The 24,204-nt window shown below is 36.3% G+C and overlaps 1 protein-coding gene across 1 annotated transcript; it reads right to left on the reverse strand.

Annotated features, from left to right (window-relative positions):
• Window positions 1-352: 352 nt before the first annotated feature.
• LOC102603324 (uncharacterized) lies at window positions 353-18,020 on the reverse strand. Its single transcript, XM_006339358.2, has 14 exons — window positions 17,755-18,020; window positions 16,541-16,622; window positions 13,344-13,447; window positions 13,057-13,183; window positions 11,454-11,548; window positions 9,515-9,638; window positions 9,268-9,348; window positions 8,926-9,024; window positions 8,326-8,484; window positions 8,172-8,223; window positions 7,954-8,030; window positions 1,859-1,903; window positions 1,375-1,551; window positions 353-1,270 (listed from the first exon to the last, which is right to left on the reverse strand). Exons 1-14 carry the CDS (start codon window positions 17,790-17,792, stop codon window positions 824-826), a joined length of 1,707 nt encoding a protein of 568 aa, XP_006339420.1. The 5' UTR covers window positions 17,793-18,020; the 3' UTR covers window positions 353-823.
• Between the last annotated feature and the right edge of the window lie 6,184 nt (window positions 18,021-24,204).

The following is a 24,204-nucleotide window of genomic DNA, read 5'->3' on the forward strand; positions in this document are numbered from 1 at the left end:
AGAATAATGTTGAGCTTGATTGTGGAAACAAGATAAAATCGGTCCAATTGATTTTTTAAAAATTGAGTTGAATGTAACTGCAGAAATTGGTTTGGATTGATATTAGAGGTTCGATATCAAATTTGAAATCATTTAGAGTTGATTTGGATCAATTTAAAGCAAATGCGCCTTGGTGAAATTTAGGTGCAAGTCTTGTGTTCCGTCAAGACTTGTGAACAATTTGTTCCAAAGTTGCAACAAAATGGACTTTAAACATAGTTGTTTCTAAATTATGATAAGCATTGCTTACCTGCAAATCGAAAAAAGACTTCAAACAAATAAAATCATCACTGACAGGATTTCAGACACCTCAAAAAGTAAAAACAATGTTTCATGTTGAATGATTCAAAGTTGTTCCATTTGGCATACAATACACGAACACTTTAAAAAGAAGCAGAAAAACTTGACAGCGCTACCAATTCCAATTTTGTCAAGAAAAATTGTGCAAATCACCTGTACATATACAAAACACATTCTGCTCAGTCCATAATTTACAACAAATAATGGGCCTAATTACTTCACAGGGGAGTAAATGCATAGCTGAATCCTTGTACACAAAGAAGGAAGACCTATGTAAACTAGTGCCAAACGAACCCAACCCCCCTTCAATTCCCACAACCACTTACCCCAACTTTCTCATCACTCCTGACAGAAAGAACAAATATTTACTCCCCCCAAAAATGTACATCCAGCAAACAGCAAATTTGTATAACCACTATAACTTTTTCTGCTACCCGTAATCCATTCCAAATGTATCTTTGTAAAAAGTCAATCTTTCAAACCATTATTTGTTCTTGAAGAAGTTGAGATCCCAACGACGCAACAAACCATCCATGACATTACTTGTTGGGTTCTTTACAACAGTCACAGTAGCTTTAGTACCATCAACCGTGTCAACACTGGACGAACTTTGATTGCTGACAGACTTCTCACGATGAGAAGCTCCATTGCATTCCACTTCTTTCACTGATGAAGTACTATTAGCTGGAGTTCCTGATACTTTTTTAGTATCTGGAACTTGGACTTTGGCGTCTGAATCGTGCTCATTAAAAACTACGGCACTTGCACTAATTTCTTTTGAGGGGGTACATTGCTTTGCAGTAGACAACTCCTCTCTAGTGTCCTGCAGAGGTTGAGGAAGTTCTATGACAGCATCTGAGGACGCTTGTTCAGCAGGAGGAGGTTTAACCTCCAGGTCCTTTAAAGACTCGAGTACTGCTTTCATTAACATCTGATTTTTTTTCACCAGTCAAAATGTCAAAGCTGAAGAAGAATACAAAGAATACTGAAGCCAATACTGAAGTGATGCAATTCTGTAAAATTCAACATACTTACCCTTTCTTCTTCATCTACATTACTTGGAAAATCTGCCATATTATCAAGTGGGTATTCCACATAGTCATCATCATCTATTGATGCAGGAACATTGGGACCAAATGGTTCACCATTGGAAAGTTCAAAGCTGATCATTTTTGAAGACGATGGGGCAGAGTAGGTTCCAGTACCTTCTTCCTGAAGAAGAAAAAAAAGTATGAATTAGTTATACAGCAACACAATTTACTTTTGCCAAGCCATACTAACATTTCAGACGCGGAAAAGTAACAAGGGCGTCTTTTATCAATTATATTCTATTGGAGGCCAACTTGCCAAGAAACATGAAATTTCCATAAATTCTTAAAAGCAGACAAACTATTCCGGTTAGAGTGTGATATTTCAAGTGAATGATGAAATGGAAGAGCATTTGAGGAATATAACATTCTAAGAAAGTTTTCGCTGTCTAATTTCCATAGTAAAATAAATCTGAAACTTGTGGGATTACCTGGTCTGCAGTCTGGTTATCCTGAGCAGATATATCAGAAGGGACCTGAACAGAATTAAATAAACAAGAATGAGACATCAAATATAGGATACACTATTACCAAAGAACTGATCTTTTGGCAAAGTTGTGCTCACCAATGATTACATTAACTTAACAGACTGCAAATATGCAACACAGACTTACTAGAAGAATGGTTTCATAAGACCACGTGGACACACATAGAAGCCTAACCACTTGAATCCAACCAGATGCATTAACTGGGGTTAGCACAGCTCACAATAAATAAATAATCTCTTTTATCCTCAACATCTCTCCTTTTTTATCTCATCCCCCTTAACCCCCATGGCGGAGCTACCTTGCTTAAAAAGGGATGTCAATTAACACCCCTGGAAAATTACATTGTAGATGGGTAAAAAAAAATTATGTATACTATATGTTGAATCCTCTCGGCTTTTTCGTGTGTATGCTTCTTTATATTTTGACTCCCCTTAGTTAAAATCATGGCTCTGCCACTGCTTTCCCCATCCACTATCCCTTGGAATTCTCCCTGTAGATGCCTACCCCTTCCCTTCCCTTTCTGTCACCAGAAACTATCCCTTAAGTATTCTTGCCTCGGACCACTCCTTTTCCATCACGAAAACCCTCAGCATCATGGATCTCTCCGCTAAATCTCTTCTTACAAAATAAAAGAAAACATCATATAACCTTCAACAGAATGTTCTCAACCTTGACTTCAGAAAAGCCAAGTAACGTTGGAAAGGTTCGACGAACATCGAGAAGAATTCGCTTGCACCCGTAGACAATAGGTATACATAAGGCCATGGGTCTTCGTGATGGCCTTCTTGGGAGCCATGGTCTTCCCAATGAGATATCATTCTATCGACATCAACATTTTACCGATATTTATGAACCTCTTCGCAGAGCCGCAAAGACATTCCTTGGTGCATATGATTCTTGCCGAGGTATTTCGATCGTTATCACAATGCACAAGAGGGCATAACTTCTTTGGAGGCTGCATCCTATTCTTACAGATCTGGGCAATAGAACATTTTTCTCATGTCATCCACAAATGGTATACAGCATAGATGCCCATAACAGGATCCAGAGCCACGAGAATCGCCTCAGAAATTGGAATGTGCCCACTGGAGAGGAAAATTGGCGCACGTTTTTGACCAGCCTTACTGGAGATTCCATCCGGTGGAAATATCCTTGGATGGCGGGATTGGCATTTGTCAAGACTCGGCACTTGTATTTTATCAAGTTGATCGGGTTAGGAGGCATTCAACCATATGATCGGGTTAGGAGGCATTTAACCATATGCGCCTCTTTGAGTTTTGCAACAATTTGGAGTTGTCCAATACATACTGCTATGGTTGACCATGGCATTACATGGAGATGGTTTTACCTCAATCCCAGTAGCGCGGGTAAGGAACAAGGAACTTGCAATCAGAATGGTATTACATGATTGCATTGAACATAGGAGAAGAAAGATGGTGCACGCCAATGTATTACGCATGGCGAACCACTGTGAGCCATCTGGCTCAACCAAAACTGCAGAGGAGATCATAGGGTTTGCAAACAACAAATGGGTCGATAAGGTTAGAGAAGTACTTCCTCTCATGGAACTCACCACGCCCATGTACAATCAGAGAGTTCCAATTTAATACAAGTGGTTGAGGAAGAGGAGGATCTTGAAGAGGACCCAGAAGAGGATCCTGAAGAGGACCCAAAAGAAGATCTAGAAGAGGACCCCAATGAGGACCTAGAAGAAGATATGTAGAAGACCATAAGGAAGGTTCAGAAACGGGTTCCAACATCTACGATCCGAGAGATGAAGTGATAGACACGACACTTGAGTATAACCTCGGAGTCTCCAAAGTACCACTCGGGGCCATACTATGATATATGAGTGATTGCGACGACGACAATGATGCTTCAACATGGCCTTAGATTATCTTTCCCCATTTATACTTTATCATATTTCCTCAAAGAGATGTATGATCTATCCCTTTTGTGTGCCTTGTGGCCACCCCTGTACTTCCATTTCTTAGGCTTTTACTCGCCTACTTCATTTGTAAGATCCAAATCGCCTTTGATGAATGAAAGTTATGTTTTGTTCCAAATTCAAAATGTGTTTAAATGGATCATTTATCATCAAACAGATTGCAATGTAGGCCTACCTCTACCAAAAAGAGACTCCATATTAGGATGCATTTTGAATGTCGCCAACTTGGCATATATACGTGTTACAAATTTGTTACATCTTTCAACATCTCTCAAACTAACATGCTTCCCTTTTATTTCTTTTTGTTCATCATTATTCCCCAAAAGAACATTGATTTGTATCGACTTGCAAACTAACTGACTCACGATACAACCTTTGATTCAACAGAAAGATGACTGACAAAGAAAAATGACAAGAAAATGGCTCACATGGCACAGGAGCTTGAGATCCCAAGGGAGGAATTACATCAAGTGCGAGACTTGGCCAAACTTTTGGCTACCACTTCCCCAACTTTCAAGATGCCCATCTATTTCTCAAAAACTTACCAAAACTGCCTAAACAAACTCAGCATGCTCTTACTCATGGTCAAGTCCCACCAGCTTCTCCATCAGCAATCAGAATTTTCCTGACCTTTCTACTCAAGACCTGTAATACCTACCAACCCGGCAATGCAATAGATATTTGGGGCACACATCGTCGCTCCTTACAAGCCACTTGTTCCATGTGTATATGCCATTGGAGCTCCCACCTTCACAATGCCAGTTGTGGTCAATGTCCTGCATGAGGTCAATCAATATGTAGAAATGGAGAAAGATGCTCGATTGAAAGAAGATGCATCGACAAACGCCCAACTTCATGGTCTAAGAAAGGCGTTTAACAATTTGCAAGTCACTAAGGGAACGGAGAGCCTTGATTGTGATGACTTGTGCATCCATCCAGACATTGATATGCCTGTGGGGTGCAAGCCACCAAAGTTTGACATATTTGATGGAAAGGGTGTCCCTCACACACATTTAAGGGCGGGTTTGTTTCAATTTTAAGAGCATGAACAACATTATTCCGAGGAGATAATGTAGGGAAAAACAATTTTTTTTAAAAAGTTAACATGATTGTTGCCATGGATATTTTGAGGGATTGTACAGTTGCATCTTTTTCATGGTGGGTGAATAATGCAGGTCTCTTCTTCAATTTTGTCGATCATACCAACACTTTATGAGCCTTCAATGAGATCGTAGACCAATTTGAAATGAAGCCCCACTTCTCATGAACTTAAGAGGTCCTTATCTAACTAAAGTGGAAGAGAGAGAAAAAAATGTGTAGGATGATCGTGTAGAATCGAACAAGTTTGGAAGTTCCATTGTGATGAATAAGTGGACGGCAAGAACCAAAAAAAAAATGATCATCTATGTGATGGTGAATTTTCCAAAAGGAAGTGTATTTCTCGAATCTATTGATGCAAGCAATTCGTCTACCGATTCTATCAAAATGGTCTCCTTGTTTCAAGACACTATAGAGAAGATTGGGGCAGAAAATGTTATTCAAGTTGTTATAAATAATTCGAGAGAAAATGTTGAAGGGAGAGTTCTCGCACATTTATTGGACTCCATGAGCAGCTCATTATATTGTCTTAGGTAGCAAAGGAACAACATCACCTCGTTTTCCCTAGATCCACAACTGCCTTGTTGGACTTCTTGTCATGAGTTTTACCTTGGACAACACCATAATAATTTTTTCAACTTTATCCTTCTCATTAACATGCACTTGGCATGTAGTTTCGACCACTTTAAGATTAAGTTCATCTATGATGGTTCTTCAATACAAACTTTTCCATGAGTAAGAGAGTTAAAATAACTAGAAGAAGTAAGAATGTCAGAGCTAGAATAAAAAATAACCTCACTCAATCAAACTCACTTCTTTTTCTTTCTCAATCTCACGATCATCCCTCCCTTTTTTCTATCTTATGATCCTCCTCATCCTTTTTTACACTTGACATCACATTCTCTTCATACAGTAGATACTCTCATTTTTTCGCTCTTGGGATGTCAACATGCATTCTCTTACTCCTTTCATTCTTCTCTCAAAAAATTTCATTGTTTCCTCAAAACGTTTATGATCTTCATAAACTTGTGATGGAGTTAAAAGCGGAAGTGTATATCTTCTCCTATTTAGCTCAAGAGAAAATCTATTCTTTCTCCTATCATGACTTGCATTCCTATTAAATTGTCATGGACGCCCAAGCATGATATGACAATCTTGCATTGGAATAACATCACAAAAAAACATTATCATAATATCTCACAATGGTGAAAGAAATGCATTGCTTAGTCAACATAAGCTCATCAAAATCATGCAACCATTTTTGCTTTTAAGAAAGTGTGTTTGATGCATTGTAAGTTCCAACTTCTTCACCAAGTATGAACTCACCACAATAGCACCACTTGCACTAACAATAATCATAAAGCAAATTTTACCCTTTATCTCACACATTGTATGAAAAACATATTTCCTCCTTAATCAGCTATGGTGACATTAATATCATCCAATCGTGTGGCTATCATAAGGAGTGCTTCAACATGTTGGTCGCACTTTGGTCCCTTAACTGCCTCCCATATGAGTCCTATGTTCATCACCACGACTTGTTTGAGACATCTTTAAAATAACAAAGATCTCTCCATTTGGCTATTTTTCCTCAATTGATCTCTCTCTTGTTTTTTCTTCCGCTCAAATTACTACCTTTGGTTGGTTCCTTTAGGATTTATACATAAACCCTACTAGTAACAAACCTTTCTCTTAGTTTTCAATACGAATAGTAGTAGTATAATTCTCTTAGTATTTTGTTCTTCGATTTCTATTATTATCTATTGTTCCTTGTACTAAGGTTATCATATTCTTTTGTTGTTACTACTGTCCCTTTTGCAAAATGTTGTCTTGCTTTCCTTATTTTTGCCATAGCTTCTTCACTTCCTTATTGTTCTCCATGCTTACTCATTATTTGTCATGCTTTCCAAACTGCTTTGAATTGTTGTCTTCGAGCCAAGAGTCTATCGGAAACAACCTTTCTATATTTTGACCTGAGGGTCTATCCAACCTCTCTACCTCCATAAGGTAGGGCTAAGATCTACATACACACTACCCTCACCTTACCTAGTTGTGGATATTGTTGTTGTTGTTATCTGTAGTATCATTCATTGTCCATTACTTGATCAGAAACAAGAAAAATCAATCTTAAATTCTTAACCCTCAACTTTTCACTGTAACAGATGATACCTTTGATTTTTCATTACTCATAGAGATGCTAAAGTTCACCACAGCTCAATGATTCTGCACTTTGGTTTAGCTGCATAGCTAATTAGTATACTTCCCAACGGTTTTTGGATTTTCTCATCGCTCCCATGTTTTGGGATTAATCCTTTCTTTCCTTAATCAGCTAATTTGTTCAAATCCATATTATTATTATTTTCAAATTACCAACTGAAATAATTTAGAAAAAATACGTACTGGGTACGATAATCTACATCTAGGCATTGAGCTAACCTCTATCATCAGCCAGGTTAGTTGGACTTTCGTCCTTGGCCTCATACTCATGTAGATAAAGTTCACACAAATGAGACATATTCATGCTAGTAGTGGAAGAACAAGTAGAAAGGAGGGTAAAATGGGTTGGAGTGTTGAGGTGGTATACCACGTGGCGTCCACCTCATCAAAATGTAAGTGCCACATGGGATTGAGTGTCCCCCATGTACAACCCTAACAGAGGAAGGGTATATTTGAACAATTTAGGTAACGGCAATGGTATTTTCGTACAGATAGTACAACAGAGGGTAAAATTGATCCTTTTAGCATAGTAAAGGGACAAATTGATCCTTTTCCCTGTATTTAGTTGTGTCTCCAGCATTCGGTAACTACACATTTTCACCCATACTCCTTTTCAACTGAACAAGGAATTCAAGCAAACGTGGCCGCATATAAATTTCTTTTCCAATGCTTGAGTTTGTCCTCTTAAAAATCCGGATCTTCCCATAATCTGATGGAGCTCATGCAATCTATTTTACCAATAATCAAAGCAATAACTGGAAGGTTTTTCTGTTACCTCTATCCGACTCATGGGTCTTTTGGAGCGAACCTGCTTTATTACATCTTCGGTGCTACTAGTTGGTGCAGCTGCAACTGATAACAAATTAAACATGTATCACATCCGATAGTCGTATCGCGTGAAACTTCAGAATAAACCCTGTTTTTCCTTTTCTAAGATGAAACTGAAGCAAATGAAACACCTGCGGCAAATTAAAGAGAACAGAAGAGTAATACCATCATGGACATCATCCATATAGTCCAGTTCATGGACTGTACTCCAACTGCCCTGGAAATAATTTAGAATTCAAATCCAGTGAGTTTTATGAGACTAACTCAGCAGTTCCTCACACTTGAACCAACAATGACATGGATATTGGTAGAACTATACCTTGCCAAAATAATCTCGTGGCATGTCAAAGAATGCAGCACCAGCTTCATCCATTGGTGGTTGCAAAACATTGTTGAAGAAGATACTTATAGAATCAAAATAAAACTGTGGGCGCGGAGAGTTGTGATCACCCTCAAATTTTATAATATTCTTGTCTCCCTGCCAAAATTAAAAGTACAATAAACAAAAAAAAAAAAATTGGATATACTGGCATACGCCATATGTGGGAACACAGCAATAAATACCACTTACAAGGATAAGTAATGCAAAAACAAAAGAGAACTGCTTGAAATCTTATGTCCAACAAATTGCAAATCAATTTCATACAGTACAAATGTTCAAGAGAGAACATATTGTCATATTGCTTTAGTGTATTCAACTTCACTGACAATGCAAGTGTATCGGATAGAATATACATAGGAACATACAAAGGAACTAACGGTCTAAACCGATGCATCTACTTCAAGAAGAATAAGGAACATTAGAAATGCATTCAAACACATAAGGTATGTAGAGAAAAGAACAGAGGAAAAAAATTATCCATTTCTTTCCTTTTACTCCCTTTCTCCGGAGGGGGGGAGGGATAAATTAGACAATTACCATGTAAGCATCAAATACACGATCTGAATGATGGGGCTGTATAAAATCATCATCAACACCATGACCAAGTAAAACAGGAACAAAGCATGACTTTGCAACCTACATAAAAGTTAGTGTTAAGAAAAGATCAAAGTTGGTAAACAAAATTGTGCTAAAAATAAAATGAACTGTCACTTCTGAAAATGCACCCCCACGAAAACCTGAAACTGGTTAGGAAAATTTCCTACAATATCTTCACTTAAACACTGTTCATTTATCAATTGCTGACCGTTTTCAAACATAAAAAAGAAAAAGCTTATATCATCAAAACTCATACGTAAAAAAACTTCCCAAAGGAAATACCTTAATTGTGTTCAACTCAGCTATGTCAAACTTTGCCTTTTTTAAAACTGCTCTGCGCATATATTGGATTGCAAATTTCACCTAAAAATAACAGAAAAGGAGAATGTTTAGAAAGAGTAATGAATTAGGAGAAAGAAGAAAAGGAGGCCACACTCCTTTAGTTGCAAAGAGAAAATTTGAGAATAACCCAAGAAAAGAACAAAGTAAATTTCAATCTGCAACAGAGATTTCAACTATAAAACTTTACGGTGAACTTGGGCAGCCGTATTTTGTAAGTGTCTACAAGTTCCGTCATCAAATCAACCAAATCTGAGAAGGGACTGTCTAAAACCATTCCAGCAATGGATGGATCCTCAGCACCGTACATGAGGCTGCAAAATCGATATTTAAGTCAGTCACTTCAATACTGCTGCCACTGAAGCACAATGTTATAGGTATAGATAATACAGAAAACAAAGAGGTAGAGAGGTTGCATGCACATGTACTCGGATATCAAGACAAACTGATTACCCCATGTGTTAGCTATCCAGAAAAAGAAAACCTTTCTCCAAAGTAATATTAACACTTTCCAACTGAAGACAATCTTGTGCACAAAGCATCCCATCTTCTCTAGATATACCTAATCAAAAATAAAATTCTCATCTAATGAGAACTTTGCATATCAAGACCAATTTTGACTATTCACCCGTTATAGTTGACAACTACTACGTTTGGCCAACCAAACCTTTCTTCAGCTAACGGCAACATGAATGGTGTGATAAATGGTTTTGTAATACAAATTTCTGATCCTAAAATATTGAATTTAAGTATGTTTTGCGACATGTTAAATGTTTTAGTAATACAAATTATGTGATCCTAAAACACATTAATTAAATATGTTTTGGGAGATTTGACATGTTTCACGTCTCAACCATTAACTTGACTCACAATGCACCTATGACTAAGTTTGTGAATGCCTAAGACCCAGTGTTGTCAAAGGCGCACTTAAGCCCTGAAGCGAGGCTCAAAACGTGTTGAGCGCTTCGCCTCGCTTTATGTGCACTTCAGTGTCATCATCAAGGTTCTAAGACAAACCTTCCCTTGCCAATGGGCCTCTTATGAAGTGACACTAAACAATTGATGTTTCACTTTATCATAAATTTTTTTCTATTTCTTTGGTCATATATTTGTCATTCATGTTTATAATTATTAGTCTTGGACTAAACATATACATTTGTATTTTTTTCTCCCTTTGCGCCTTTTTTCATTAAAGCCCACGCTTTATTTGCACTTTGCACTTAAAGTCCCCACAGACCTTAGAGCTCGTTTGCGCTTTTCAACTTTGAAAACACTGCTAAGACCTATACGCACAGGCTTGGCTCCCTAAACCTGACCACATCATAGAACAAGACATTTTGAATTTAAATACATCATACTAGGAGCACAAACTTCTGGTCAAAGTAATCATATACCAGAATGGCCTGTTATGGATGTCAAAGAACTACAACTACAATGTTCTCCGCTATTGTGGATTTGGTATGCCTTCAATTGTTCGATATCTATAAATGTGACACTTTCCTTCTGGGCCATCTGATACGCAACATCCAGTACTACTACAACATAAGAAATTCCACCAGTGTCTCATATTAGTTCAAGAAATTAAAATTGAGGAAAGCAACTCCAAGCCTTATATTTCCCTGGTTGTTCAACAATTCAGATGACCAGCAGGTTATTCAATGAGTAAGGATCTAGATACTTTTCCACTAATCCTTAACTTCATAATAAGATATTATGCTTGCCAGATCAAGATGCTAACTCCAAGCTCACTGCTACAGCTCATTAAAAAATTTAAATACTCTCTTCAACTCAATCTGGCGAATTTACCCCTTCACCTAAGGTCTGCTACAAGATACCAGTCCCTTTTTAAGACGCTATAAGGCCACTTGACCATCAAAACAAAAGTTAGTATGTCCACAACACAATGTTCTGTCGTAATCCAATAAAAAGTAGCAACATTTTTCTGTAGTCCATTCAAAAAAACAAAAGAAAAGTGGCACATCAACTCCTGCCACTGGAGCACCAAAAACACACTGATGATCCACATCCACCTGTTGTAATCTATAGCCATCCCTGCTGCAAAGAATCTAAAAGCAAAGCAGTGCACATGAGGCAGTATGATCAACATAAAAGCAAGGAAATTAGATTACCTAGTAACAGCACCCATTGAACGGCCCCACAAGCCAATCAAAGAAACATTGCCATCTGTCCGCAGATATTCAACCACAGCTCTGAGATCGTCCTTCTGAGAAACAGGCAAAAAATGTCAAAAAACCTTACTAGTAGAAGGAACAGCAGCAGGCAGTTGTTTGCAACAAGTAGTAACTCAACAAAGCATCCAAGTAGAAGTAAAAGATTCTGACACAAATCATGGCTCAGAATTAACATACCACCTCCTCCCCCCCCCCCAATCTCCTCCACAGTCATCCCACCCACCCAGCTTGGGGTGTGAAGAGAAAAGAAGTAAGAGCATGTAGGGAAAATATTCTCCATCTTCTTTTGCTTATAACAGGGAGTAGAAGGGGGAAAGAAGGAAAGTATTTGAAAAAATAATAATAGTAACGACAAATATGGTCCTTTGTGTTTGGGATAGGTTCAAAATAGTCACTTAAATATACTCCTGGGCAGATTAAGTCCTTTCAATTTGCCAAAAGAGGGCACTTTTGGTTTCCGTTAGATATTTTAACAAACATTGTTTGTTAGATATAAAGGGAACTGCCTAGTGTTGGTTACCTCTCCTATGTGGTTTGCGAGCTATTGCATAGAAGCGGGGGTTTTACCCTGTGAGCACCCAAAGGGTAGCGGCTGCGGGTTTCTCTTGTCATAAAAAAAAAAGATATAAACGGAACTGGGGAAAAAAAAGATTTAACCACCAGGATCACCACACAAAAACTGCACTAGGCACCAAAAATAGCAGAAGTTGCACCTCAGAAAACAGCACCGGACTCTAGAAAATAGACCAAAAATAGTAGAAATTTCACCTCACATGTGAGTTTTCTCATTTCACAGTTCACGTCATATTTAAAAGACAATATGTTAAGTATTTGATGGAGACCAAAATGCTCACTTTTGGAAAACTTAAAGGACCAAAAACTCTTAGGAATATATTCAAGGAACTACATTGAACCTACACCCAAACATAAGGGACCATTTTTTTATTTTCTTGGAAAAAGAAGGTGAAGTTTATACAAGATAAGAATTCAACGCCATAGTCCTCGCTTTATCACCACCATCCATTCAGTGAGCATTATTTGAAATAACATCCACCATAACAACATAGGTTCAGCTAAACAATCAAATTCTATATTCTTTTTGCTTCAGAGATTTCCAACTCCACCATCCACAAACTAGAACAAATTATTAGTAACATGCATTATAATTTGGACAAACGATGAATAATCACTGAAAGAAAGGGTCAACAAACTTCAATCCACTAACACGCAACAAACAAAAAAAGAAGGAAGACAAGTACAAAATAAAGCAGAACTTTTTTTTTGAGAAGCAGAAAATAAAGCAGAACATATTTTAACCAACTAATCAAGCCTAATATTTTTTTGAAAAAAATAATATTCACTTCAATTATCCCTTTATGTTGCCTCCACCATATTTGTAAACATTGGAGAAAGAAAAGTGAGAAGAACCCTGACTTGTAATAAAAAGAAGGAAAAGAAATACATAAACAACGCCAACAATGGTACGAAAACCAAAGAATTATTTTTCACTTGAACTCAAATAGAATAATCATCTACTCACTTCATTCCACCCCAACGTAACGTGCTCTCCTCCAGAAAGTCCAGATCCAGAAAAGTCAAGGGTGAAAACAGTGATGTTTGATGGCAATAATATAATAGCAGCTTCACTGGCATCTGCTCTACACCCGCTGCCAAAGAATCATCCAAAACAACTTAGTGAAAAAATAATATCTTAAATGGAGTCACATTAAAATAATAAAACTTCTCCATATACTTGCTGCATGAGAGGAAACGTACAGTAATTTTCTAGCATCACAGTGGGAAGAGTGCTACTTAACTTTCACTAACCTGTTCCCATGACAGTATATCACACAAGGTAGCGGCTTTCCTTCTGGACGAATAAGAGGCATATAATGGCTACATTTAAGAACATCATCCCTACTATTTTTAACCTGCAAAAATAGCAAGGCCCTTAAATCTAAAATGACTAGATAAAAACTCGAAAGTCAAGCATTAGGTAAACTGTTCAAGAAGATTAGCAATGATCTAACGAGTATGTAATAAGTAAGAAAAAATTCTGCATCATCTTAAACGCTCCGATATGGTAGTCACACAATTCATCATGATAGAACCCTTATAAAAGTTATGAGCTCAAGTCTTACAGCAGTCCATTTCACGAGCTTGGTCCAGTAGCAGTAGTAAAAGCATATTGCTTTTGTATTAGGTAACCACACAAATCGCCGGAGTCTACATAACAAATAAGTAGAGAGACTACAAAAATCATTTTAAGGAAAAAAGCTTTCACTTTTTTTTTATGAAGGTGGTATTCGAACTAGTTTTTGTGCACCTCGACCAGTTCACTAGGTACCTGGCATAGGTACGGGTTACTCTGCTCACCAAACCTTAGGCAGATGGGAAAAAGTCACCTAATGTTCTTTGAGAAAAATAATTCTTTCATTGTGGCTATAGGGAAGTAGAAAAGTCTGATCTTGTCTAAAAGTGGTCATAATAAATGTCAAACTTTCAACTGCCAAAAGAAGAAAACAGTTGAAAGAAAAAACCCTCTTAAACTTAACTTACGGTTGGCTGATTTTCTAAGAAACTCTACTTGTCATAAAACCATGTACATATATACACTGAGGGCTCGCTTGACTTCAATATAAGAAAGAATCATACAACTCTGTAGTACTAATACAATGTTAGGATTCTGGTACAGAACTTCATTAAGGTAACAAATTCATTCATAATGTTTTCCTTAACAACTAATAAGGTACTCAATTCAAGATAAAATAAAGGTGCACTGAGGCACACGCCTTAGTGCCTAGTGGCCCTAGCCTAAACTAAAGCATAGAAGCGACGTGAGGAGCCCTCCCTGAGCTTCAAGGTTTAAGTGTGCCTCAAATGAGCATTTGACAAAACTGAGTTCTACATTAAAGTTCTTTCTAACTTCTACAAACTCCACCTAATCATCTATACAAGTATACTCAAATAACGAAAATGGCAGTGCAGTCGTACAAAGTTGCAAGATCGACTTTGCCTTCTAAAGTTCTAGTGTTTTTTCCAATCTAAGGTATCCATCTAACACCTTGTGGAGTGACTTCTTAAATTACAAGATAAGTTATTTTAGTGATTGAAAAGAAAAATCTTGCATATAAGATTTCCAAAAAGGTGGAGAATCTTCATCCAAAGACATTTTTATGATAAAGGTAGATTTTATAGAAAAATGAACAACACTAAGATAATGCTTTAAAAGTTATAGATTGTGCAAATCTCTGCGATTGCTAACTGGAATCTACACCAATTACAAAGATCAGGTTGCATCAGAAAGGTAGAAAGACAATATTGTTGGAGGGAACTCATTGGTGAGATTGGTCCTTGTCTCGTTACATGGTCTTGGGCAATCCTCCCCCCATGATCTGGCTTTCGGGGTTGAGTTGGGCCCAAGGTCCATTTCTTTAAATGCACTTATGAGTTATGACTCTCTATTTCCATATAGTCCTAGTGATCAGGAATGGAGCTATCTCCCACAGTTACATCCTGCTAATGTTCTCTGACAGTTTTTGCATTATTGGCCTCACCTATTCCACTCAAGACATGTTCCATATGGCACACCATAACCGATATGCTATGGAGCAATGGGGTAACAAATTATTTACTTCTTCTCATGGGTCCCTATATGCATTAAGCACCAAATTATGCAGAGGATGTTTCTTTTCCTTATGTTCACTGCTCAGAATTGCTCCTCAAGCAATTATTCATGAAAAAGAGCAAACTTTTCAGGGAGTTTTGGAGATCCACAAAGATGAATAAGGGAAGTATCTTCATCCCTTCTCAATAGCCACAAGTAAATAAAATTTCACCTGTGAACTTGCCCCTAATTGGTCCAGTCTATGCCTACTATTTCTTTACGTAGGGGAAATCTTTTGCTTGTATATAAGACTTGAACAGTTTATTAAGCTCCTCTATTTTTACAAAGAAAATTGAATTGAAGTTTTTTTTTTTTTTTGACATTAAAAATTGAACCAAAGTTCATTAAGCTCCTCTTTCTCCCCATTCTAGCAAATTCTTCAGAATCTAAGGTCTCATATTGTGCTTCCTCCGTGTGGCACGACATGCTGAAGATTATTAGGAGAGCGCCACATAAGGAAGTCATCAGACAATCTGTGTTTCCAAAAGTTAATTCTTGCCCCCTTACACACTTCACACTAGATATTTCAGTAGAAGTCTCCCAATCCTTCATTAAGTGTTTCCATAAGACAGTTAAATTTGGCATCATGATTTGGTTGATCCTCCATTTCCCAGCTGCAAACAGCATTTCTCTGCTATGAATTTTCTCCATAACGCGTGTTCCTCAATGGGAATTACTTATAACAATTGTCTTGTTGCTTCTCAATACATCATTCTAGCGGAGGCTAGAGAATAACATGCCTCTTATATGTTCAGTGTTTCTACACCCTAAATTATTATTATTTTGAACTGGAAAGATAAGAAGTAAGTTTCTACACCCTAATTATAAAGAGCAAAGGGATTTAACACATTTCATAAGATATTGATACTACAAAATAATCGTACAGATTTTTCTTTCAGTTGGTCAAATTAACAAAGTAAAAGTGTCGGCTATTATTTTTGCTTGCATTTGTTGTCTTATGAACAAACAGTTTATATTTGAATACACATTGGCCTGAGAATTGATTAGCTGACGATAATTCTTTCTTTTGCTCCCATAGAATATTAGATGTCTCTACTTGGTTCATTTTCATTCACTCCCATAGAATTTTAGATGTGTCTTCACGTGATACACTTTCAACCTACTTGATAGGTTGTAAATATACTTCTAGATCAGTTTCTGGTTGTCCAACATCGACTGTCTCATATTAGTTCTCCAATTCATTACTTGGTTGTTAACAAAGACTAAGTCAAATGAAGAACACGCGTGAACAAGGGTAAAGAAACAGAGTCTATTTATGAGTACATAAAACATTGAAGTAATTCAGAGACCTAAATTTTATTGAAAACAATGGGCTATTAATTACCAATGTACTCACCTCCAGATCCTTCCTTTGGTACCATTTTCCTTTAAGCATGAATTCTTCATCAAGCAGATCATTTTTAGGGTCATACTCAGCCCTGCAATCCACAGGAAGTAGGGTCTTTAGTTTCAGATTTACATCTGTTATAGTTCAAGAGATTGGAAGAAGAATATAGGTATGCATAAGTTGTCAAGACATATTATGTTATAAGGAAATCAAAAAAACTTTTTGCTTCTGACAGATAACTGATGGTAGTAACCTCAATTATCTTGCGTAGAAACAGATATCTCGCTGCTTCAAGCGCCTTTCTGACTCCCAGTGCATAACAAGCAAAAATCTCTCCAGATTATTTCTGGAAATATCCTTTCCAAAGTTAGTTTTATCGTGTACCACATGGATGAATCAGAACCCTAAGTCTAAGAAATATCTCCTCTTTTAGATTCTTAAGGCCAGAAGTCGTCCAGAATTAACTACAGAAAATTGGCAAGTGGAAGAGATACAAAATTTCAGAAAGAAATTTCGTAAAATGAAAAGAGGATTCCCACTATATGAGATGGATATAATTTACTAAATATGAAGTCCTCATCACCTACCCAACATGTTTGCATTTCATAAAAAACACGAAATGTAGCTTTTTAAAGTTGATTCCCTCAAGAAAAGCAATATTAAGAGACACCTCCAAAGTCCAAACTACAGAAACATACCTTACACACACAGTCATTAGTTCCGTTACGGGTTCCAATCAAAACATGCACTATCCAATGTAAGATAAAGAGGAAAGGCAAACATTTTGCAAATTTCCCTAAATTACTGCAGAATTTTCATTTCCTGGATGAGAACACTTTATTTTCAAATGTCAAAAGAATATCACACTCTAAAATAAAGACAAACTAATGACCTTGCCAGAACTTCCAAACATTTAAAGGAAATCCACAACTCATTGATTTACACCTACCCATTTAGCACATGAAGTACAAAATAATAACTCCTAAGATCAACAAACCTAAACAAGTAGCACAATAAATAGAACCATAAAAAAGAAGAGCCCCACATCTGCAATTGCCATAAAAGAAAACCCCGCACATCAAATTCGAACTAACCCACATCAGAATTGGGAAAAAGATTCAAACTTTACAAACAGAAAAACAAAAACAAACATATTTACATATCATAGCAATTGCAGTTAGCAAAAAAATTGCTCAACTCGAAAAGGGTTTATCAATTCATACCTTGGGGGTCGAATAATGAAGTTGACAAGTTGTTCCATGAGAGATTTAGGTAAACCAAGATCTTCTTTCTCTCTCTCCCAAATAGAAAACTGTACAAGTTTCTTTTTTTGTGATAAATTAGGTAAGAAATGCAAGCAGCGCTATTGCGGTGGGGAGGGGGCAGATGATGGCTTTTTCCCAGAAGAAAAGAAGAAGGAAACGAGAAAAGAGGTGTATGACCCTTGGTTGGTTGCGTTGGACTCCATTCGCATTTGATTCTTTGCATACAAAAACAAAAAAAACAAAAAAGAAGTCGTCGACCCTCTAGTGTCATCCAACAATATCACGTGTTCCTTCACGCTATTCTTAAAAGAAATAAAAAATCTTTTTCCAAGTTCATTCTCGAAAAAACTTGGACAGAAGTATTAAAAATATCTCAAATTTTGTGTGAATTATTAGTTTCATATTTAAATTGTTGACACTTATAAAAACACTTATTAATTTGATTAATTGAACTTAAATACACCTCCAATCTTGTAATATGAGTAAAATAAAATCTTAAATTCTCGTCAAGTTTAGGGGTGTTTTCAACACTTCTTTTCGACTTTTTATTAAAAACTTCATGTTCTTACAAGAGTTTTAGACCACTGTCATGTGGCAAACCGGGGGTGTATTTGAGTTTAGTCGGTCAAGTAGATGGTGTTTTTAAGGCTATCAATAGTTTGGAGATTAAAATTAATAATTTGTGTAAAGTTCATGACTGTTTTCAATACTTCTCTCTAAAAGTTTATGATACAACAGTAACAAAATATGAATCTCACAAACACAATATGGGACAGATATAGTACATGCACACTTTATCTAGCTCATGAGGAGGGAATTGCTCAAGTCTCTATAAGCATATCACCATACATCAGTCCATTTCTTAATCAATGTGAGACACTAACTTACTCTAACATCACACTCACTCTCAAGCCCAACTGGAGTGTCGATCAAGAGTCTAAACGGGTGATCGACCTTGCTCTGATTCCATGTATAGATATGACACATGGATCTAACTCAACCTCAAAAGTTAATTACTCATAAGGGGAAGATTGCCAAAGTGCATATAAATAGACCACCAATCTATTATTGTACCAATGTGGGACTATAACTCATTGTAACAAAAATAAGAAAATACATCAACAAAGAAAATATGACAATTAATATGAAAAGCAATAGAAATAATACATAATGGAATAGTAACAACGTCATATGGTAACAAATATGAATAAGGCTAATACTACAACATACTTTGTGCTCTAGACTACTACCAAGTCTAATCCCTCAAAAAGTGTGATAACACTCAACTACCTACCAACATTCTACCACAATTTGCTACCTACATATCTTTATATCTAAGGTCATATCCTAAGAGTGTTGTATTTGTGTCATGTTTTGCTTAATCACTTTTCTCAATTCTTCTTTGGCCTACATTTACCTTCATAATTCACATCATATCCAACTCATCACACCTCCTCACTAGGGCATATATACATCTCCTCTTTAGATGCCCAATCATTTCAATCTCACCTCCTTCATCTTGTCCACCATGGAGGTCACTTCCATATTATCTTGAATATCTTCATTTATAATCTTATCTCTCTGGGTATACCCACACATCCATTTCAATATTCAACATCTGCTACATGCATATTCTGAATATAAAAGTTCTTGACTAGTCAACTCTTCGATCATACAACAGAGTCTATGTAACCATCATTATGTAAAACTGTAACGATTCCTTATGATCATTATGGGTAGACCAATGGTGAAAGAATTAGGTAAGGAATTCTTTTGGGTAGTGACTTGAAAAGTTTAGGCTAAGTCAATCTTAGATGAAATCTGAGTAAGGTGGGGTCCAGGGCAATTCGAGAAAGGATCGGGGTTAACGTTTAAGTATGGGTTGGATTTTCTTTTATCTAGAAAGTTAAAAGGTTCATAGGAATTTTCGGAAGTGAATTCAGATGAGTAGAACTCCCGATATCGAACTCAGCGTGAAAGAGTTATTTTAGAACGTCAAGATTAGAGGGTGTGTCACGAATTGGAGACTTTGGGAAAGATTTCTGAGTTTGTCTCCATGCAAGTCGCTATAACGGGTGGAATACCGTTATGGATGAGACACTATAGCAGGTTGGTGGCCAGTATAACAGGTCTGCCATGATGAATTAATATTATAAAAGTCCCAGAACCTCTCATTAATCTGCAACTTCATTTTTGGGAAAATAAAGGGCAACTTAGGGCAATTTTCTTCAGTTCTCTACTAATTTTCTTAGATAAAGGTAAGTTAAATACTCTCTTAACTTGTAATTTGATTCTTAAGCCTTAAAATCTATGGTGATACACTTAAGGGAGGATTTTGATTTGAATTAATAGTTGGAAAGCTTTGATTTGAGTGGGATGATCATGGAAATGACTTGGGGGTTTTGGATTTGAGTATAATACAACTAATGTTAGGCCATTGTTCATTGATTGTCGTATTTTGTTATTATTTTAGACTAAGAACAAGTCAAGGCATTACAAAATGGCAAAACTCAAGTTTTTTAGAGTTTTCAAGGCTTGATTTGAGGTTGGTGATGATTGTTTCTTTTCCAAGTTATGTGACGTGTGCATGTTAACTGTTATGTAGTATTACTTGTGCAATGCAAGTGCGGAAACACAAGGGATGAATATAAAATGGCATTACGTTGATAAATCTCATGTAATGAACATGTTTAATTTACTTGTGGCTTCAAGTGTGACTGTTCATTGTGAGTGTGATTGTGTGTGTTGTTCGTATAAGGGTTTCATGAGAGGACCGGGTATGCATTGTTGTGATCATGTGGGTATGTTTCATGGGTTTGCTAAGTCCAGAGTTTTGTCTGAGAGTCTATGTCTGTTGTGACTCATTGATATATTTGTTGGCTTGTATTACTGTATTTTGATTTCATGTTTACATTCATATTTTTGGAACTGGTCAATGATCCTACCAGTACATTGTGGTTGTGTACTGATACTACATCTGTTATTTTCTTGTTGAGTACAAAGCATATTCAAGCGGATGTTACGAGACCATAATTGTGAGATCAACAATGTCTAAGTTCAAGGGTAATTATTCTTTTGGACTGTCATGGATTCTTCTTTATCTCCTTGTCAATCTGTTCGGACTTAGATAATTTTAGATTATTGATTTCTGGTTCAAGGTTGCATCCCCTATTCTTGACTATTTTAGAGTTTTGGTACCTCGACTTTCAGATTCTAGGGGATTAATTTCCGCTTAGTGTTTTGATAATGGATTTTGTTTATGGAACTGAATTCATTATTGCTTTAAACTGTCATTTTAGATTGTTATATCTTTCTGATTGGGTTAGTGCATGGTTCTCCCACTCGATAGTTTAGTGTGGGTGTTACTCATAGTGGTTTGAATCGTGATAAGAATTTACCTTTATGTTTTGGTGGTATATTTTCATCACACAAGTCTCTAGATGCAAGCCTCCATGTCATCTACTCGTACCAATATGATATGTGACATTATCATCGATCTCCAGATTTATTTGGATTAAAAAACCAAGATACTTGAAATGTTCTTTTGGGGGGATGTCCTGGTCATCAAATTTTGCCTCCACGCTTGACTCATGTGTTGCATCACTAAACTGCCACTCCAAATATTTTATTATTTAGTCTTACTCAACCTAAACCTTTTAAACACCAAGGTATGTCTCAAAACCTCTAACTTAGTGTTAACTTTGTCACAAGTCCCATCAATCAGTACTATGTCATCTACAAATAACATACACCATGACACATTACCTTAAATATGTCGTGTCAATTCATCAATCACCAAAGCAAATAAAACAGATAAAGAGATAATCCCTAGAGCAATAATATCACAACTAGGAAGTGTTTTTGAGTCTTTGTCACGCATGTCATTATATTCCCTAATGTAAGCCACAAAAATATTTGTACCTTACAGGCATCTCTATAGGACCTGTAGTAGGACTTTGTTGTAGGACTTTTCTAAATAAATGAATACCATATATAAGTTTCTTTTCATTTTCCTATATTTCACTAGTATCTTTACAAGAGGATGATTTTTGTAGTTGATCTTATCAACATGCATTTGAACTAATTCACATAAATGGACACACCACACTTTATTCTCATCTTCAAAACTCTCTTTCAAACTTTTTGAGTGTGGCAGAGTAACAATTATGAGTTTGGGTCATGTTGAACTAAGCAAAATGCATGTGACTTGACCCAAACTATGATAAATCGTATGTGTGAAGTTATTTATCTGTTATGGGAAATCAAACTTGGGTTTCAATGCATCAAACCATTCATCCATCACAGTTTCGTATAAAAAGTTATGAGTATTTTATGAAATTACGTGTAAAAGTTAAAAATTCATCCAAGTGTGTGAAATTAGGGGTGACCTCGTGATAAGAATCCAATTGGGGATGAATTCAAATGTGGAATTCAAACAACACAAAAATAAGATAGATGAGAATTGGGATGGGAAGTGAAGAAAGAAGGGTTTAATTGAGTCCACAATTAAATCAAGAAAGAAGATAAACTTGAATTCGAAAAGAAACAACTCAATTGAATCCACACAAATGAGCAGTTTCAAATAAAATCAAGGTTAAGAAGTTCTAAATCAACAATGAGAATTCACCATCACTAATATAGATTTAGCTACACTAAACTAAACTAACCTAAAGGGAATCCACCATTGAACTACACTCTTCAAAGAGTTTCTTCATTCAACATTCAAAATCTATCTTTTTAAGAAAAATGGCTAAGGCATCTATTTATAGGATGTCTCTTACAAGTGTAGCCTTTTTACACAAATAACCCAAAATTGGCTTATTCAAGCTATTTAAAATATAGCCATAAATGGCTAATCCTTTCCACCATCTCCTCATCTTGAATCTCGCCACTTTGGCCCTCCACACTCCAAGCTATCATCCACACAAGGAAGGCCTTCCATTGGTGTCTAATAAGATCCTCCCAATCTCCTCTTTATATCATCATGAATTGTGTAGCCTAGTGTATACATCTAACATGAATTGTGTTGACCTTGCTCGTATCATCTTGCTCAATGAGGTTGAGAGAATGGGTTGGCCTCACTATAGACCTTGCTCGGTGAGGCTCAAAGCGAGGAGAGTTCTTACCTTACACTCTAGCGAGTCCCTTTATCTCCCTTTAGTATTCACCCGACAAAGTGTCTCAATCCTAGTGAGACTTGATCTAGGCTCTATAAATAATTCTTTAACTTGGTAATTTTGTTCCACTTTGTTTTTAGATTACTTTTTTTTTAGAGAAAAACACCCTAAATTTTCTCTCAAACACCTAAGGTGAGTTTCTACTCAATTCATTCAATTTTATCACGAATTAACATGTGAATCATCATTCTAATACATAGTTTTTTTAAAAGTTTGATTCTATATCATTGAAGTAGAACTTCATGAAATTTTAGAGAGCTATCGTTGATCAATTGTAAGTACACCTAGGGTGTTCATACCAATGATTTGAGGTATGCCTAGTTTTCAACTCACTCTTGAAGTATATCTACTTTTCCAACTAAATCTTCTTGTGAAGTATGGAATTATTAATGTATGTCTCTTTTGAAAATGTTTTAACGATAAAGAGGTTTTCTAACAAGACTTTATGTGTGTGAAGTACTATCATTGTGCTATTATAATACCCCATGATATATTATTTTAGCATATTAGACACTCGTACTCTTATCTCGAAGGTACATGTTAGTTTAAACCTTCCAAATGGGAGGGGTGCTACATGCACCATTTCTTTAACTCCAAACTTTGTTTAAGGGATTCTTTTGACCTAAATTTTATTTTAGTTCCTTAATATTACTATCTATTGGCAATCTTATTCTTCCGACATGCTATACCAGATTATATACACCTCATATAACCATATCACGCTATGCATATTATGCAAGAAAATATCATGGAGTCTCACATTAGTCAGTTTGCAAGAATTCCTCATATCTCTACCAAATGTATGTAGTTTGAGCTTAGATGTAAAAACAAAACATTTCAGAAAAGGGGAGAATATTTTTTTGGTAGATGGAAAGCTCTCCAATAACTATCAATGGAGGTTATGAAAAGTGGGTATACTTAATAAAGAAAAATAAATAAATTAGTAATATCACGTAACACTAAAACACTAGTTTTGGGGTGAATTTTTACTATTCACGTGCCTCTCAAATGTGACATAATACATGCTCTAAAAATAGATCAAAAAAATATATTTATTGTGATTGAAAATTATTCGATGGAATGATAGAACTTTAGGTATCTGCTTACAAAAAAAATATAAGTTGAAGGGGAATATTATGTATTTTCTCTTCTTCTACTATTTTTGCAACACATGATCATTTGTTCAAATGAGAAAGAAAATAGTAGCAAAAAATAGAAGAAGAAGGAGGAG

The sequence above is a fragment of the Solanum tuberosum genome, unplaced genomic scaffold (assembly GCF_000226075.1).
Source record: "Solanum tuberosum cultivar DM 1-3 516 R44 unplaced genomic scaffold, SolTub_3.0 scf00010, whole genome shotgun sequence".
NCBI lineage: Eukaryota > Viridiplantae > Streptophyta > Magnoliopsida > Solanales > Solanaceae > Solanum > Solanum tuberosum.